This window comes from Capsella rubella, unplaced genomic scaffold (assembly GCF_000375325.1).
Source record: "Capsella rubella cultivar Monte Gargano unplaced genomic scaffold, Caprub1_0 scaffold_6, whole genome shotgun sequence".
NCBI lineage: Eukaryota > Viridiplantae > Streptophyta > Magnoliopsida > Brassicales > Brassicaceae > Capsella > Capsella rubella.
Window position 1 is genome coordinate 6,783,673 of NW_006238918.1, and position 14,729 is coordinate 6,798,401.

Below are 14,729 nucleotides of genomic sequence, written 5' to 3' on the forward strand. Positions count from 1 at the left end.
ACAAGTCATGTCCTTTGTAGCCACGACTTGTCCGTGGTCATTGTCCACGAAACAGTCAGAGATGGATGATCAAATAAAGCCGTGAAAGTTTCACAACAACAAATAAATAATCCTGTTAGAGCAAATCTTTTATTTAAAACTTTATATATAGATATCAAGTGATGAATCACAAATGAACAACGTAACTCCTATACGGTTGTACTTGAAAAAACCCAAAGAAGGAAAGCACATAGGAAAAGAACAAGAGGGATTATGTGAATAGCTCTCTCTCCATTGGTAGACACCGGAGATAGCTCCTTCTTGGGGACGTCGTAGACAACAACACCTTCAGGGCTTGCAAAATCCGGCGAGAGGTTGATCAGAAACTCTTCGGATGGCCGTGAACTTATTTGCAACCTCTGCATCGTGTGGCGTATTAATTTGGACTTGGAACTATATATGTATATTATTATAGAAACCGTGATCTGCTTAATATGGTCGGTCTTTGACAACCTTGCAGACTTGTATGTGTATACGGTGTTTTCTATTCATCAGCATTATATACTTGAAAGATTTCAAAAGTCAAAGCGTATAGTATGCTCAGTGACATTTAATGTTTGCATGCAAACTCCTGAAGTTATGGCTTAAGTTATGATGAATATATATATATATATATATGATCCGTTGAGCTTTGCTTTCGAAACTTTAAAGTTGTTAAAGTAACTTTTGATGGTAAGACGACTAATTACGATTCAGTTAGCCTCCCAAGAAAGAGTTAAAATTTGAGAAAACGAAATCAAAATTCGTTGCATGTATCCTTTTGGTCTAATTAACAATCATAGGTCTTATGCAAATGCAATACGTAATTTTGTATAGATTGAGTATCATAGAGTAGAAATAGGGACAAATTAGTAGATATGATCAATTCGAATCATGTTGTAAACCTTATTTTTAAAACTCTAGATAATCATATTCATAAACCAAAACTTTTCTTTAAAGGCGTTGACATATTCAATCTTTTGCCAACATATTAAGGTTTAACCTAGTAGGAGGTGCATTATAAATTGGGACATCGAGCGTTGACAAACAAAAAATAAAAAGCATTAGGGATATGTAAACTCCTTCACAAACTCTTAAGAATAGTGTTTGATTGAAGCGAACTTGAAGGTGCACATGTACGTGAATCTTCTCCTCAAGTCAAAATGGGTGTGATCATATGAGATTGGACATGTCAATTCTTTATATATCAACCAATTGTAACGAGTTCCTAAACTATAATATATAGGCCGGAATATATGCTATACCGAACACTTTTTATAATTATTAAATCAAGAAATTTCAAAACCTGTTCACCAGAATAAGATTACGCAATCCGTTCTCCGTCGTCGCCAGTTACTAACCAACGTCTCTTATGTTAACGTCAAAGTTATGCATTCACATCCAGTACTATACCAATAACTTCACTTTATTAGGAGTACGTTACTTAAGAAAAATGCAATACAATGATGTAACTTCTTTTTGAATAATCGTGCTCAACTCAATCAAGATCGGGCTATATATCCTTTCTTGAGATTATGTGGCTAATGTTAAATTTGGAAAGAAAAAAAAGTCAATGGTGAATAAAGGAAAACAAAAGATGAAATCGAAGCGTAGAGTCGGCCAACCAATGGGAAGGCCTATCGTAGTGCTGATATACGTTGACCAATCAATCAAGGAAGAAGCCAAACATGGATTTCATCTTTCAACTAACCACACAACAAAACGTTGACTAGCCACAATCAGACAAAACACACAGTAAAATTAAATGAATCCTTAACTATGTTTTTATAATTTCTTAATTATGTTAAATACTCTTAATACACGATCTTTTAACTCGAAATTGAGTTATCCGTTTTACCTACGTGCACAACTGAAAACCAAACGTGTCAAAGATTCGATACAATAAGACAACTTGGCACAGACACAACTTGCAGAAAATTAATGTCTCTTTCTTACATTATTTATGACAAACCTAACCTATTATAATAGTACGTTTTACACGACTCTATCATATTACTATCACTAATTAATTAAGTTATGACTATTTTACTACTAGTATATTTGACCATGAATACATCCAAAACTATTTCAAAATTACATATTTTCCTTTCGACATTGGTATTCAATGTATATATAGCAATTTTCAAAACAATGACTATTAATATTATTCAAACAATATAATTCAACGAAAATTTAAAAGATATACACAACTCCATGTGTTTTTCTAATTTGGTCTAGTTTGAAAGAATCCGTGATCCTTGTTCTGGCCACGAGAGTGTTCATCTGAAAGAGAAAAAAAATGAAGTCAGAGAAGCTCTAATTAAAGCCCCTGTAATGGAGGACAAGAAAGCAAACATAATCGCTGCTATATCAATCTTAGCCCTTGTCGTGGTGATTATCGCCGCCCGAGTTTCTCTTAAACTCTCCAAAACGTTTTATCTCATCGCCGGCGTCGACATTTCGTTGATCCTCGCCGTGTTCTGTTTCCTCATTATCCGAAACCGTTACAACAGAGAAAGGAATCTTTTGGTATCAAGATTCCTCTCCGAAGGCAGAGAGCTCCGAACCGAGTACAGTTTCTTGAGAAAAGTCGCCGGAGTCCCGACCAAGTTCAAGCTCGAGGATCTTGAAGAAGCCACCGATGGATTCAGATCTCTGATCGGAAAAGGCGGTTCCGGTTCGGTGTTTAAAGGAGTTTTGAAAGACGGGAGTCAAGTCGCGGTTAAGAGAATCGAAGGAGAAGAGAAAGGAGAAAGAGAGTTCAGATCCGAAGTAGCTGCCATAGCTTCTGTGCAGCACAAGAACCTTGTCCGTCTCTACGGTTATTCCTCTGCCATTAGCGCGAACCGCCCGAGGTTTCTCGTCTACGAGTATATCGTAAACTCGTCTCTCAATATTTGGATTTTCCCGGAGAAAGGAAACAGAAGAAGATCAGGAGGAGGATGCTTGTCTTGGTACCAAAGGTATCAAGTTGCAATAGATGTAGCCAAAGCTCTTGCTTATCTTCACCATGATTGTAGATCAAAGATCTTGCATCTTGATGTTAAACCCGAAAACATTCTTCTTGATGAGAATTACAGAGCGGTTGTAACCGATTTCGGACTCTCTAAGCTGATTGCTAGAGATGAGAGCAAAGTTCTAACCGATATCCGCGGGACTCGGGGGTATTTAGCCCCCGAGTGGCTTCTTGAACACGGTATTTCGGAGAAATCCGACGTTTACAGCTACGGAATCGTGTTATTGGAGATGATTGGAGGACGGAGAAGTATCTCAAAAGTAGAAGTTAAAGAAACGAGGAAGAAGAAGTTGGAGTACTTCCCAAGGATTGTGAACCAAAAGATGAGGGAAAGGAAAGTAATGGAGATTGTAGACCCACGGCTGATAGAAACCAATGAGTTAAAGGAAGAGGAAGTGATGAAATTGGTATGTGTGGCTATGTGGTGTATACAAGAGAAGTCTAAGAACAGGCCTGATATGGTTATGGTGATTGAGATGCTTGAAGGGAGAGTTCCTGTTTACGAGCCGCCGGATTCAGATGTCGTTGTGGTCGATCTTTTGGCGGCTGATGATGATGCAAGTAGTACCGGTGTGAGACGGGTAGTAAATGTTCCGAGATTGCAAATTCAGAGGGAGAGGAACTTTCGTTTGCCTTCCATTTGCTCTAGTATCATATCTCCCATCTCTCCCCGCTAGTTGTTTTTTTTTTTTTTTTTTGTATTTTCTCATTTTTTGTTTGTTAATTTCAAATTTAAGCCTAATTTACTTAGAATGCTTCCTTGTTGTGTTATTACTATAAAACATCTTTTAATATGGAATAAGCACAATTTATATAAGGAAGACTGATCAAAGCATATATATATGGTTTCAATTGTTTCAACTTCCTGGGGTACTGTACTTACATCGATCATGAAACTTATTGCTAATTGGTTTTGATGTAAGTCATGAAACTTTATATGAACATATGTAGGCCAAAATCCACAATGAGATTTTATTTATACAATCCAAAACTATATTGATTGACTAAATCAAATTCGGTCCATCTACTCTAACAAAATATAAGCATATATTAGAATCATAAAATGTCAAGATGAATAACTATAATAAGCACAAATCATCGTCTCAATGGAACGTATTATGAATCATAACTCGAAAAATAATATATTGTTAGCAATGATCTAGAATCTTTTTATGAAAATGATGTATTGTAGCTAGGAGGGCCTAGACTGCCTAGTAGACAAAGCCTCCCACTGGGAACCTTTAACCGGAATTTGGGTTGATCAAAGTAAACCGAATCCCCCAATTCTAAAATTGAGGCAGATAGTAACCAAAGCAAAAAGTTTGGGGACTAAAAGTTGAAAATAATTAATAATAATGGACGCGAAGGCAAACAAAAGTGCAATCCACATTATACAAGAGTTTATGGATTGCTGCTAGAAAGCTCTGTTTCTTTTTTGTTTTATTTTTTTAGCTCCCTTAGACTTCTCCGTCGAGTAACCTCGCCGAGGTATACTGTCTCAGGTAACCTTTCTATTCGCTTCACCAATTTTTTTAGCATCTGCTCTGTAATGTATAATTCTGGTTTCGTTTTGCAATTTCGTCTGTAAGACAACGAAGTTTTCGTATCTGGGGTTTCCGTGAATTCTTGGAACTTTTGTCAATCGATCGAGCACTTTGTGCCTTTTCCTGCACAATGTCTAAACGAACTATAGATTTGAATGATATTTTTTTTCTCTGTTAGAGCTTTTATTGTTGTTTTCGTATATCGTATGTGAATTATTTGAAGTTATCCGTCTGATGAATAGAATAGTTGGAACTGGGAACAAGGGACGCTGTCTTTGCTTCTTAAATGTTAGCTCTAATTTAGGTTTGAACAATGTGGTATTTGTTTTCTCTTGTGTCCTATGGTATCATTATCTATGTTACTAAAAGTGCTAAGATCTCACCTGATTTTGTCAATGTGGTATAATGCTTGATGTATTCGTTTTCCTTGCAGGGTCATTTTTGTTTCACCAAGTGCTCGTTTCACGGCATTGCTTGTCCTCCAGTATGAGTATCTCCGGTGCTGCAGTTGGTTCAGGTCAGAAGATTCTTTTTGTTTTACTACACATTGTTTTGTTTTTGAGCGAGTTCAAATGGAAAAAAAATATTGAATATAACTCTTGTTTGCAACATCATCTCAGGGAGAAATTTTAGAAGAGCAGTTGAGTTTGGGAAAACTCATGTCGTTAGGCCCAAAGGGAAGCACCAAGCAACTATTGTCTGGCTACATGGGCTTGGAGACAATGGCTCAAGGTGATTCCTTTCTGTTCCAAGTTGGTTTTCATTTTGAAAATCAGCTACCATAGTACATTAGTTTGTCCGACATGGCTTCCATCTTGATACGTGGTTTGTTTTTAAGTTGGTAGTCATAATCGTAAGTCTTTTTCTTTTTCTGACTGCAGCTGGTCGCAGATTTTGGAGACCCTTCCCCTTCCAAATGTGAGTTATACGTGCTCAATTAATTTACCTTGATGAATACTAACCCATCTATGTATGTATTTCTTATGTAAGATCAAATGGATTTGCCCGACTGCTCCTTCTCAGCCTATAAGTTTGTTTGGTGGTTTTCCCTCCACAGCTTGTAAGTATATTTGCTACATAGCATTCGTCTTTCATTCTGTTTAGTGGAATCTATTCTTTATGGAAAAAGAGGAGAATACAATTAAGTTTGATGATGTTCTTGCAAAGAATGTGCCATGGGAAAATCAAACACAATTTTGGTTTTGAATTTCGTAAATTTTGAACAGAGGTTACTGAACAAAGTAGCCAACCAAGTTAGAAGGAATAAGCTCGCAAATATAGATCAAACTCTTTACACTTCTTTAGTTTTGTATGAAGCTCATCATTAATTCGGCCCAGAGAAGGATTTTATCATTCTTTCTAAATATTGGGAATCTCTTTGCAAAAATTATCTTCTGTTATATACATAAGGGACAGGTTCTTAAAGGATCTTACTTTTTCCATGAACAATATAATTTACCTTTAACCAAAAAAGAAACTTTACTCCTCTCCTTGGAGGCAATAGTATTGGTATAACATATAGAGCATTCTTTACCTTGTTTTGTAGACACTATCATCAGACTGGTGCATGAAAGTCATTATATAGTGACTAGTGAAGTATTTTGTGTGGCAAATGATTTGATGACTTGCTACTGTAATTTATGTAGGGTTTGATGTGGTGGACATAAATGAAAATGGACCTGATGATATGGAAGGATTGGATGTGGCTGCTGCACATGTTGCAAATCTGTTGTCGAATGAGCCTGCTGACAGTAAGTTTATTTCCTGTTGATCTAGAATATTAAGTTAAATTCTTTTGTTTGGATTCTAGACCATGGTTTTGCTTTCAGAACTCTCAACTTGTTACTTGTTCCTAGTTTTCTCACAAGCTGTGGCTGAAAACCCAAGATTCTGAGATTCCATTTCTAAATCTGTGATATCTTTCATTGCTGAAGTTAAATTAGGTGTTGGTGGGTTCAGCATGGGTGCAGCGACATCCTTATATTCTGCAACTTGTTTTGCTCTGGGTAAATATGGAAATGGCAATCCATACCCTATCAATTTAAGTGCAGTCATAGGCTTAAGCGGCTGGCTTCCTTGTGCAAAGTATGTTTTCCTCTTCTCGTAACATTTCTCCTAGTCTGATTGGTATATTGAAGTCACTTTTGTACGTTTATTATTCTCACAGGACACTGGCTGGCAAACTAGAAGAGGAACAGATTAAGAACCGAGCTGCATCGTTGCCCATTGTAGTTTGTCATGGAAAAGGTAGTTAAGCAAATTATATTATACACTACTTTTGAACTGTTTCACTTCTCAGCATGTTTAATATGCTAAACCAATTGGTCGGTCATGTTTTTACTGGAACCTTGCTGTAAATACAGTTCATATTTTTGAAGAAGGGTTGCATTTCTGAGATTTGTCTTGTCTTAATGTGACCAACTGATTCATTTTCAGGTGATGATGTGGTACCATTCAAATTTGGGGAGAAATCTTCAAAGGCCTTGCTTTCAAATGGGTTCAAGAAGGTGACCTTTAAACCTTACACTCAACTTGGTCACCACACAATCCCACAGGAGATGGATGAGTTGTGCGCATGGTTGACATCCACCCTCGCCCTCGAAGGTTGAGGCTTTCGAACGATTGGGCTCTCTGATGAAAAACCTGTAATTCTTGAGAGCGTGATTTATATGAATGTCTCGGAAATTCACTATGTTTCGTTGAAATATTTGTGTAAGACAATTTCGTCTCCATCAATGCCAATGGTCAACCGAACTATGCAATTAGAGGGATTATAAAAAAAAACTTTCATTTATTGGTTAATTTAAAATGAGTAGGCGCCGACAGTTGCGCATCAGGTGACTAATTGCATGTTTACACGTGTGTGGAGCATAGTTTGACACGTGTGAGGACCATACTGCACTGAATCATCGTTGCTCATTTCTCACTCCGAGTGGGGAACCTAACACCATCATCAAGCGCGAAACAATGGGGAGAAATAACCAGAGATGCTCGCTCTCTTCCTCTCCTCTTCTTCATATCCAGCTCTCTCTTCCCTCTCTAGATCCGTGACTCTAAGCTTAGCCAGAAGAAGAACACTCTCTGCTCTCACAATGTCGATGAACCTTAGGACCCACGCGTTCGCAGGCAATCCCTTGAAGTCCAAAACTCCGAAATCAACCGATCCTTTTTCACCCACCTCTGCTTACGAATCCCTCAAAACCCTGATTCCAGGAATCCCTAATCAACCCACAGTTTCTCCTGATTTTAAAGTCCTTCCCTTTAGCAAGGGTCGCCCATTGGTGTTCTCGAGCGGTGGAGACGCTAGTACCACGCCTATATGGCATCTGGGATGGATCAGCTTGGCCGATTGTAAGGTTTTGTTGGCGAGTTGTGGGGTTGATCTGAGCGAGGACTCGCTTGTGTATTTAGGACCCAAGGTGGAAGAAGATTTGGTGTATTGGGCTGTTGATTTGTCTGAAGACGGTGTTGTTTCTGAATTAGGGGGTAGGAAGCTGTGTTTTGTCGAGCTCCGAACCCTAATGGTTGCTGCTGATTGGACTGATCAACGCGCTATGGATGAATTGGCTATTGCCGGCCATGTATGTGGCCTTTTCCAACATTTTAATTATGTTTGAACTTCTTGTTGTTGGTTACAGTTTAGTGATTTGACGCAAGACATTCAAGTAAATGATATGGTTTACGAAATTTTGAGCTCATCAATGTTGCTTTAAGATGTATCATTATTGCTAACTTTTCTGCAGTTTAGAACTTAGGAGTCGTTTCTCTCTTTTCGCCCACAAGATTGATCTCAACCCATGTACCATCGTATTGGTGCTAATACATGTTAACTATATCATGATAGGCCAGGGCATTGCTTGAATGGCACAACGTATCAGGATTTTGTGGATCTTGTGGAGGTACAACTGTTCCAAGGGAAGCAGGAAGGAGAAAACAATGCACAAATGAGACATGCAAAAAACGGGTTTATCCCCGTGTTGACCCGGTATATTGGTGCTTTCTCCTACTGTAAATTTCCCTAAGAGTATGACATTGTGAAACTTCTGTCTGATTGTCTTTTGTCTATTACAGGTGGTTATAATGTTAGTTATTGATCGTGAAAATGACCGTGCGCTTTTAAGCAGGCAATCTAGATATGTACCGAGAATGTGGAGTTGTTTAGCTGGATTTATTGAGGTAAGAACTGAATTTTTTTTCGAATATTTCTTGTTATCCTTTTTTCATCCCATCTACCGTTGAGTAGGCCCTCTCATTTTGCTTGATCTTGCATCTGAGTCATATATATAATCTACGCTGCTTCTGCTAGCCAGGGGAAAGCTTAGAAGAGGCTGTGAGGCGAGAAACATGGGAAGAGACTGGCATTGAAGTAGGAGAAGTTGTCTATCACAGCTCTCAGCCTTGGCCTGGTAAGAAATTAATATAGGTGTTAGCTTAGGGTTTCTCTGTGTTGCATTCATATGTTCTATCTACGTTTATTAGCTTATGGCTTCCAAAGTTTATCTTAGCTAATGTAGAATGCATGCATCCACGAGTGTGATAGGTCCTTTACCGCATACATCTCACAGAATAGTGCTGCTATTGTTGGACAAGTTAGTTGTTGAGCAGATTAAAAAGGAGGGTTTCATTATGAGCAAATTGGCATCCTTAGCATAGTAGTTATCCAGTGTGTAGATTTGACATTTATATCACCTTTTTTTTTTACAGTCATACAGAACTTAGTAACATATTAGTAACATATATATTACAGCCTTATCCGTAGTATGTCTACCAAAAGATTCCTCATACTTTCCCATGTGTAGACAGTAGACCTTACATGCTGCTTCAATTGTTACGACTGCTGTAACTTTAGGTAATTAGGAACCTTGATCTTAATGTCAAAAGAGCTTTAGAATTTTCTGGAAATGCAGGTTTAACATAAGCAAGAAAATTGCCATCTTTAATTGCAGTGGGACCAAGTAGCATGCCTTGCCAATTGATGCTCGGGTTCTTTGCTTTCGCCAAGACGGTTGACATAACTGTAGACAAAGAAGAGTTGGAAGGTATATATACTTCTGACTCTTTGAAGTGCCAGCTTTTTGTTAAAATCCATCACATTCTTAACATGTTTTCTTGTTTATTGTTTTTGTTGCGCAGATGCTCAATGGCACAGTAGAGAAGATGTGAAGAAAGCACTGGCTGTTGCAGAATACAGGAAGGCGCAAAGAACAGCTGCTGCAAAGATAGAGCAGATGTGTAAAGGTGTGGAGAGAACCCAGAGTCTATCGACCGATTTCAATCTTGAAAGCGGTGAGCTCGCTCCTATGTTTATCCCGGGGCCGTTTGCAATCGCCCACCATCTGATCTCAGCATGGGTAGATGAGGCTCCTGGCAATGTTCATTCTAAACAGCAAGCCGGTGTCTCTCTCTCAAGTTTGTAGCTAGGAAAGATGACTTTGATGCTTAGATACCAAACTTTTGCTATGGTGATGCTTCTTTTGAATTGATGCGTACTTATTTGTATGGACTTGCTCCAAGTTATTTCTTGCAACAACAATTAGATTTTACCTCAATAATTTTTAATAAAAGAATTTCCATATAAAGCTGTTTCTAAAATTAGCTGTTATTCCCAATCATGTTGTTAGTCAAAAATAATTATGTAAATTTCAAGTTAAACAAATGAGAATTCCACAATTCTTAACTAGACATCTCCGTAGGCTAGCATAAGCATTCACCGTCTCCTCTTCCCAGATTCTAAAACCCTTTCTTCCTCCAAAGTCAGTCCAAACCATTTTGTTCGTTTTCCGAGATCTAACAACTATGGCAGCCACCTTCTTCCGGCGACTCGCTAAGTCAGCTCCGATCACATTCCCAGTCGCACTTGGATCCCAAAGCAAATCTGGTTCTGGCGCTTTCCGATTCTCTGCCGGTGCAATCGCGGCACTTTCCGGCGGATTCTCTTACTATTACTTAGCATCCGGCAACAATCTGGTGAACTTTTCTTTTGTTTTCGCACTAATGTTTCTTATATCTGTTGTCTCTGATCATTTCGAATTCCATTTTTTTTTTTTCTGGTTTGGGTTCCTTTCTCTTGCATTTTGTTCAATGTATGATTTGTTGTATTTCACATTCAATCAGACGAGTTTAGACGAAAAATACAAAACATATAGATCTTTATAATAGCGTATTAGGTCTTTCTTCTCAGTAATTTGGCTTGCGTTTATAATCGTTGTGCTTTATGATCGCAGGTTTATCTGGATCAAGCTAAGGAAGAGACTGGACCAAAAACAGGTGCGCTTTTTGGATATAGTTATAGCGTTTATACTTCATTATGTACTCGGAACTTATTGTTTTGTGCTGTGTTATTTCAGCTCTAAACCCTGATAAATGGCTCGAGTTCAAGCTTCAAGACACTGCTAGGGTTAGCCACAACACCCAGTTGTTCAGGTATTGGCTTGACTCATTAATGTATTCATCATAAAAAGGCATATTAGCTTTGAATTTGTGACACTATTCAAGTTTTTCATAATCTGGTAAGTGATTGTCACTAAGTATTACTTTGTAACTCACATCTTATATCGTAACTGGGGAACAAATAGTTATTGAACAAAGGAACATTTATAGGGTTGTGGGTGGCATGGTATGGATAATTGTCTAGTGAATACTTGTTTGTTTCTCATCCTTTCTTGTGTAACTTCTAATATGTGCTAAGCATTTTGTATCCTTTTACTGCATAGAGGCTTAGAGGGTATGCATTATGAACCATCTGCATAATTGAGTGTCATTTTTGGTAAAATTTCAAGTGCTTTAGTTTGTTTAATCCTTTAAGCTTATGTAGCCATATCTCAGTAATGGGAATTGCTGCTATTAATATGGTTGGAATCCGCAGTTTAGGTGTCGAAAGTTGTTTCTTACTAACTTTCTTACTATCTCTAAGAGCCTCTTAAGCTCATATAATTTTTTTTTTTTCGCAATACTCATGTATTTAAGTCCATTTTTAAGGATAATTATATATAGGTCATGGTGATAAACTTTGGTTTTCTTGTTTTGGCTTTGCCTTGAAATCTAGGTTCTCATTTGACCCCTCAGCTGAGTTGGGTCTACATGTTGCTTCTTGTCTCTTGACAAGGTATGCTGTGGTCACACTCCTTCCATTTTACAGGAAAACAAATTTATTTTTGGACGGCTTGTGTAAAATTTCTCAACTAAAGTGGTAAAGCTTACCTTTCTGTTTTCTTTGTACAGGGCTCCTTTAGGCTATAATGCTGAAGGGAAAACGAAATATGTCATTCGACCGTAAGTTCATCTAAATTTTTTCACTAGCTTTGCATTGTGTCAATTGCTCTGCTAACCTATCTGTTACATTTTTTTTTTTACTTTTGTTGGATTGCTTTAAAGGAGGCCATTTTTAACACACCGGATTTTCATTTAATTAGTCGTTTTACCTTCTGTTTTCATGAAATTCTACAACTTAAAGTTGAAGGCTGATAGCTGTCATTAAGAGAATAAAACAAAAAGCTTGGAAATAATGCAGAATTTATGCAGACTTATTTTTGAGAGAAGGTTTTTCTTGATTCTAAATTACAGCTGCTGAAGCTACCACGTTTGTGGTATCTGTCTCTTATATTTCCAACTTTTGGATTGATTAGTCAGTATACAAATTATCATGCAAATAAAGTTTCCAGATCATTATATTTCTAGCTTTATACTATAAAGCTTTTTAATACCGTGACCTTATTATCTTATACTTGTGAATTAATTTCAGTTACACTCCTATATCAGACCCAGACTCTAAGGGATATTTTGATTTACTGATTAAGGTATGAGTGCACACATGTGCATAACTCTACTTTTGCTACTATTTTCTAGAAAAGAAGTAGATGTGTTATGACTGCACGTTTTTTTTAACTTTGTTGTTGATGTAGTTATCTGCTTTTTGTAGGTATATCCAGACGGAAAAATGAGTCAGCATTTTGCCAGCTTAAAACCGGGAGATGTGTTGGAAGTAAAAGGGTATAGTTTAATACAGCCTTCATTAACTGCGGTTGGTGATAGTTCTTTATTTTATATGGTAGTAACTGTTTCTTTTCTTGTAGACCCGTTGAAAAGTTCAAATATTCACCGAATATGAAGAAACATATTGGCATGGTATACCCTTACTCCCTTGTTACAACCAACTTTACTTAAGGTTCTTACATACCATCTGTTTTGTTTGTATGGAAGTATAAGTTTAGAGATATGGACTGCACTAGATTTTTCTCATCTCAGGGTATGAATTATTCGCGTACTCTCATTTGTTGATATGCAGGTCCTCAAAAATTCAATTGTTCCATGAAGTTCCTGTTTATTAGCATGAATTACTGACTTGTAGTCATTTTTTGTATTATGCTTACAAGTAAATGTAATGAAAGAAAAATTCTGACCTATGATTTTGTGTTGAAAAAAATCTTGAAGATTGCTGGTGGAAGTGGGATTACTCCAATGCTTCAAGTGATTGATGCCATTGTGAAGAATCCCGAGGACAACACGCAGGTGACCATTTTATTGTTATCTTTTTTTTCCCGAAATTATTTTTTACACCCAATATTGAAGTATATGTCTATGCGAATGAATTTCTGAACTGCTTCTGGTACTAGTGCTGGTTTGTTTACCGAAATCTTGAAAGTGTTATCCTCTACAGTTCATTTCAAAATCAGCTGAGGTTTTTCATTAAAAAAGAAGTGTGTTAGCATGGAACTTTACAATTTCTTTGTTTGCACAGATTTCACTGCTTTATGCCAATGTTTCTCCAGATGATATACTTCTGAAGCAGAAGCTTGATGTACTTCAGGCTAACCACCCAAATTTGAAGGTACTCTTGGATTTATCAATTGATTAGTTTGCTCGTTGTTTTACCATAGATTAGAAGACACACATATCTTAAAAATATTTTGATGTTAAAATCGACAGATATTCTACACTGTTGACAATCCCACTAAAACCTGGAAAGGAGGAGTAGGTTACGTTTCAAAGGATATGGCACTAAAAGGCTTACCTCTTCCTGCAGACGATACTCTAGTCCTTGTAAGTTACCTTATTATCTTCAGAACCATAGTAAGGCTCTGTTTCCTGAGAATGAGAGGATGACATGATGATGTCAAAACACTTAGCATTATAGATTTGATCTAGTAACAAATGAGTGATGGAATCAAAACGTACACTGTTATTTAATTCATAATATGTGGTGTGCTTCACCCTTGATTCAGGTATGTGGTCCTCCTGGGATGATGGAGCATATATCTGGAGGCAAAGCTCCAGACTGGTCACAAGGAGAGGTTTGTACCAATTCATCAACACTTTTTTTCTTTGCAATGTTGCTAGAGTTAAACCTTTGCGATGAGAGTGTGTTGGTTTGCATGTAATTATCAACTCTGAAACGCTGTGGAGCTTCGACTTAAGGACCTTTAGGGAATGTGTTCTATAAAAGGCTATGAGATGGCTCTTAAATAAGCAGTCTTGTTATTAGGACACGTTTGATAATTTCATGGCAGAAGTTGAAACGAGTCATCGAATCTGTAGATATTAGTCGCAAAAAAACTAATCAGTCAAATCAACAAGATGCAGAGCAGTTCATGTCTAATGTCTCGTGGCTTTTTTTACCGCAGGTCAAAGGGATACTCAAGGACCTCGGATACACAGAGCAAATGGTTTTCAAATTCTGAGAGGACGTGAGAATCAGAATTCCGTAGTTTCTGACATTTCATGTAATAAAGTGTCCTCAGGCAAACATTAATTGTTGAAAATAAACATAGCAAAACAGATCAGTTAGTCATTGTGTCTGCAGGTAGTAGTGGGAACTTGATTTTGATGATAAATCTTAATGCGAACAAGAAACTGAATATGATTTGAAAGATGAGAATTGTGCATTTGCATTCATGTCTGTGTGTCGACTTATCTCTTGTGCTTGGAGCTTGTAGAATTTCTCAACTTGGCTTAGACCTTTTTTGATAAACAGTAGTTTATTTTGCTAACACCTACAAATCAATGTCCTCTTCATTATATACCCTCCAAAATCTATCTCTAATCGTATAAAATAAAGAACTGTATCAATTCGCTAATGTACAATCGTTGCAGAGTAATCCAATACACACGTTGCAGAGTAATCCAATACACACGTTGACACTTCTGTGCATAGA

General features: G+C 37.3%; 5 protein-coding genes across 5 annotated transcripts; 4 read left to right on the forward strand and 1 right to left on the reverse strand.

The window, feature by feature from the left end:
• Nucleotides 1-103: 103 nt before the first annotated feature.
• LOC17883418 lies at nucleotides 104-506 on the reverse strand. Its single transcript, XM_006289331.2, has one exon. It carries the CDS (start codon nucleotides 402-404, stop codon nucleotides 189-191), a length of 216 nt encoding a protein of 71 aa, XP_006289393.1. The 5' UTR covers nucleotides 405-506; the 3' UTR covers nucleotides 104-188.
• Nucleotides 507-2,207: 1,701 nt separating this feature from the next.
• LOC17881178 (probable receptor-like protein kinase At5g20050) lies at nucleotides 2,208-3,851 on the forward strand. The gene has a single exon (XM_006286435.2). It carries the CDS (start codon nucleotides 2,353-2,355, stop codon nucleotides 3,709-3,711), a length of 1,359 nt encoding a protein of 452 aa, XP_006286497.1. The 5' UTR covers nucleotides 2,208-2,352; the 3' UTR covers nucleotides 3,712-3,851.
• A 589-nt stretch (nucleotides 3,852-4,440) lies between these two features.
• On the forward strand, nucleotides 4,441-7,340 carry LOC17882903 (acyl-protein thioesterase 2). Its single transcript, XM_006288349.2, has 9 exons — nucleotides 4,441-4,536; nucleotides 5,012-5,095; nucleotides 5,199-5,310; nucleotides 5,460-5,496; nucleotides 5,569-5,638; nucleotides 6,225-6,329; nucleotides 6,513-6,663; nucleotides 6,746-6,825; nucleotides 7,015-7,340. The coding sequence occupies exons 2-9, from the start codon at nucleotides 5,065-5,067 to the stop codon at nucleotides 7,185-7,187; spliced, it is 759 nt and encodes a 252-aa protein (XP_006288411.2). The 5' UTR covers nucleotides 4,441-4,536; nucleotides 5,012-5,064; the 3' UTR covers nucleotides 7,188-7,340.
• A 168-nt stretch (nucleotides 7,341-7,508) lies between these two features.
• On the forward strand, nucleotides 7,509-10,157 carry LOC17882979 (nudix hydrolase 19, chloroplastic). Its single transcript, XM_006287711.2, has 6 exons — nucleotides 7,509-8,159; nucleotides 8,423-8,563; nucleotides 8,650-8,754; nucleotides 8,885-8,984; nucleotides 9,525-9,617; nucleotides 9,712-10,157. The coding sequence occupies exons 1-6, from the start codon at nucleotides 7,566-7,568 to the stop codon at nucleotides 9,993-9,995; spliced, it is 1,317 nt and encodes a 438-aa protein (XP_006287773.1). The 5' UTR covers nucleotides 7,509-7,565; the 3' UTR covers nucleotides 9,996-10,157.
• A 118-nt stretch (nucleotides 10,158-10,275) lies between these two features.
• LOC17884135 (NADH-cytochrome b5 reductase-like protein) lies at nucleotides 10,276-14,469 on the forward strand. Its single transcript, XM_006289166.2, has 13 exons — nucleotides 10,276-10,545; nucleotides 10,803-10,845; nucleotides 10,926-11,001; nucleotides 11,624-11,683; nucleotides 11,800-11,850; nucleotides 12,320-12,374; nucleotides 12,497-12,567; nucleotides 12,651-12,702; nucleotides 13,009-13,086; nucleotides 13,316-13,405; nucleotides 13,504-13,617; nucleotides 13,800-13,868; nucleotides 14,199-14,469. Exons 1-13 carry the CDS (start codon nucleotides 10,375-10,377, stop codon nucleotides 14,253-14,255), a joined length of 987 nt encoding a protein of 328 aa, XP_006289228.1. The 5' UTR covers nucleotides 10,276-10,374; the 3' UTR covers nucleotides 14,256-14,469.
• Nucleotides 14,470-14,729: the final 260 nt, after the last annotated feature.

Bases quoted from the DNA above. Each gene is read 5' to 3' on its own strand.
- LOC17882979 (XM_006287711.2), top strand. From the start codon at position 7,566: ATGCTCGCTCTCTTCCTCTCCTCTTCTTCATATCCAGCTCTCTCTTCC. The intron at 8,564-8,649 runs GTATATTGGTGC...TGTCTATTACAG, and splicing joins TTTATCCCCGTGTTGACCCG to GTGGTTATAATGTTAGTTAT. The intron at 9,618-9,711 runs GTATATATACTT...TTTGTTGCGCAG, and splicing joins AGACAAAGAAGAGTTGGAAG to ATGCTCAATGGCACAGTAGA.
- LOC17883418 (XM_006289331.2), bottom strand. From the start codon at position 404: ATGCAGAGGTTGCAAATAAGTTCACGGCCATCCGAAGAGTTTCTGATC.
- LOC17882903 (XM_006288349.2), top strand. From the start codon at position 5,065: ATGAGTATCTCCGGTGCTGCAGTTGGTTCAG. The intron at 5,639-6,224 runs GTAAGTATATTT...TAATTTATGTAG, and splicing joins TGGTTTTCCCTCCACAGCTT to GGTTTGATGTGGTGGACATA. The intron at 6,664-6,745 runs GTATGTTTTCCT...TTATTCTCACAG, and splicing joins GGCTGGCTTCCTTGTGCAAA to GACACTGGCTGGCAAACTAG.
- LOC17884135 (XM_006289166.2), top strand. From the start codon at position 10,375: ATGGCAGCCACCTTCTTCCGGCGACTCGCTAAGTCAGCTCCGATCACA. The intron at 11,684-11,799 runs GTATGCTGTGGT...TTCTTTGTACAG, and splicing joins GCTTCTTGTCTCTTGACAAG to GGCTCCTTTAGGCTATAATG. The intron at 12,375-12,496 runs GTATGAGTGCAC...TGCTTTTTGTAG, and splicing joins ATTTTGATTTACTGATTAAG to GTATATCCAGACGGAAAAAT.
- LOC17881178 (XM_006286435.2), top strand. From the start codon at position 2,353: ATGGAGGACAAGAAAGCAAACATAATCGCTGCTATATCAATCTTAGCC.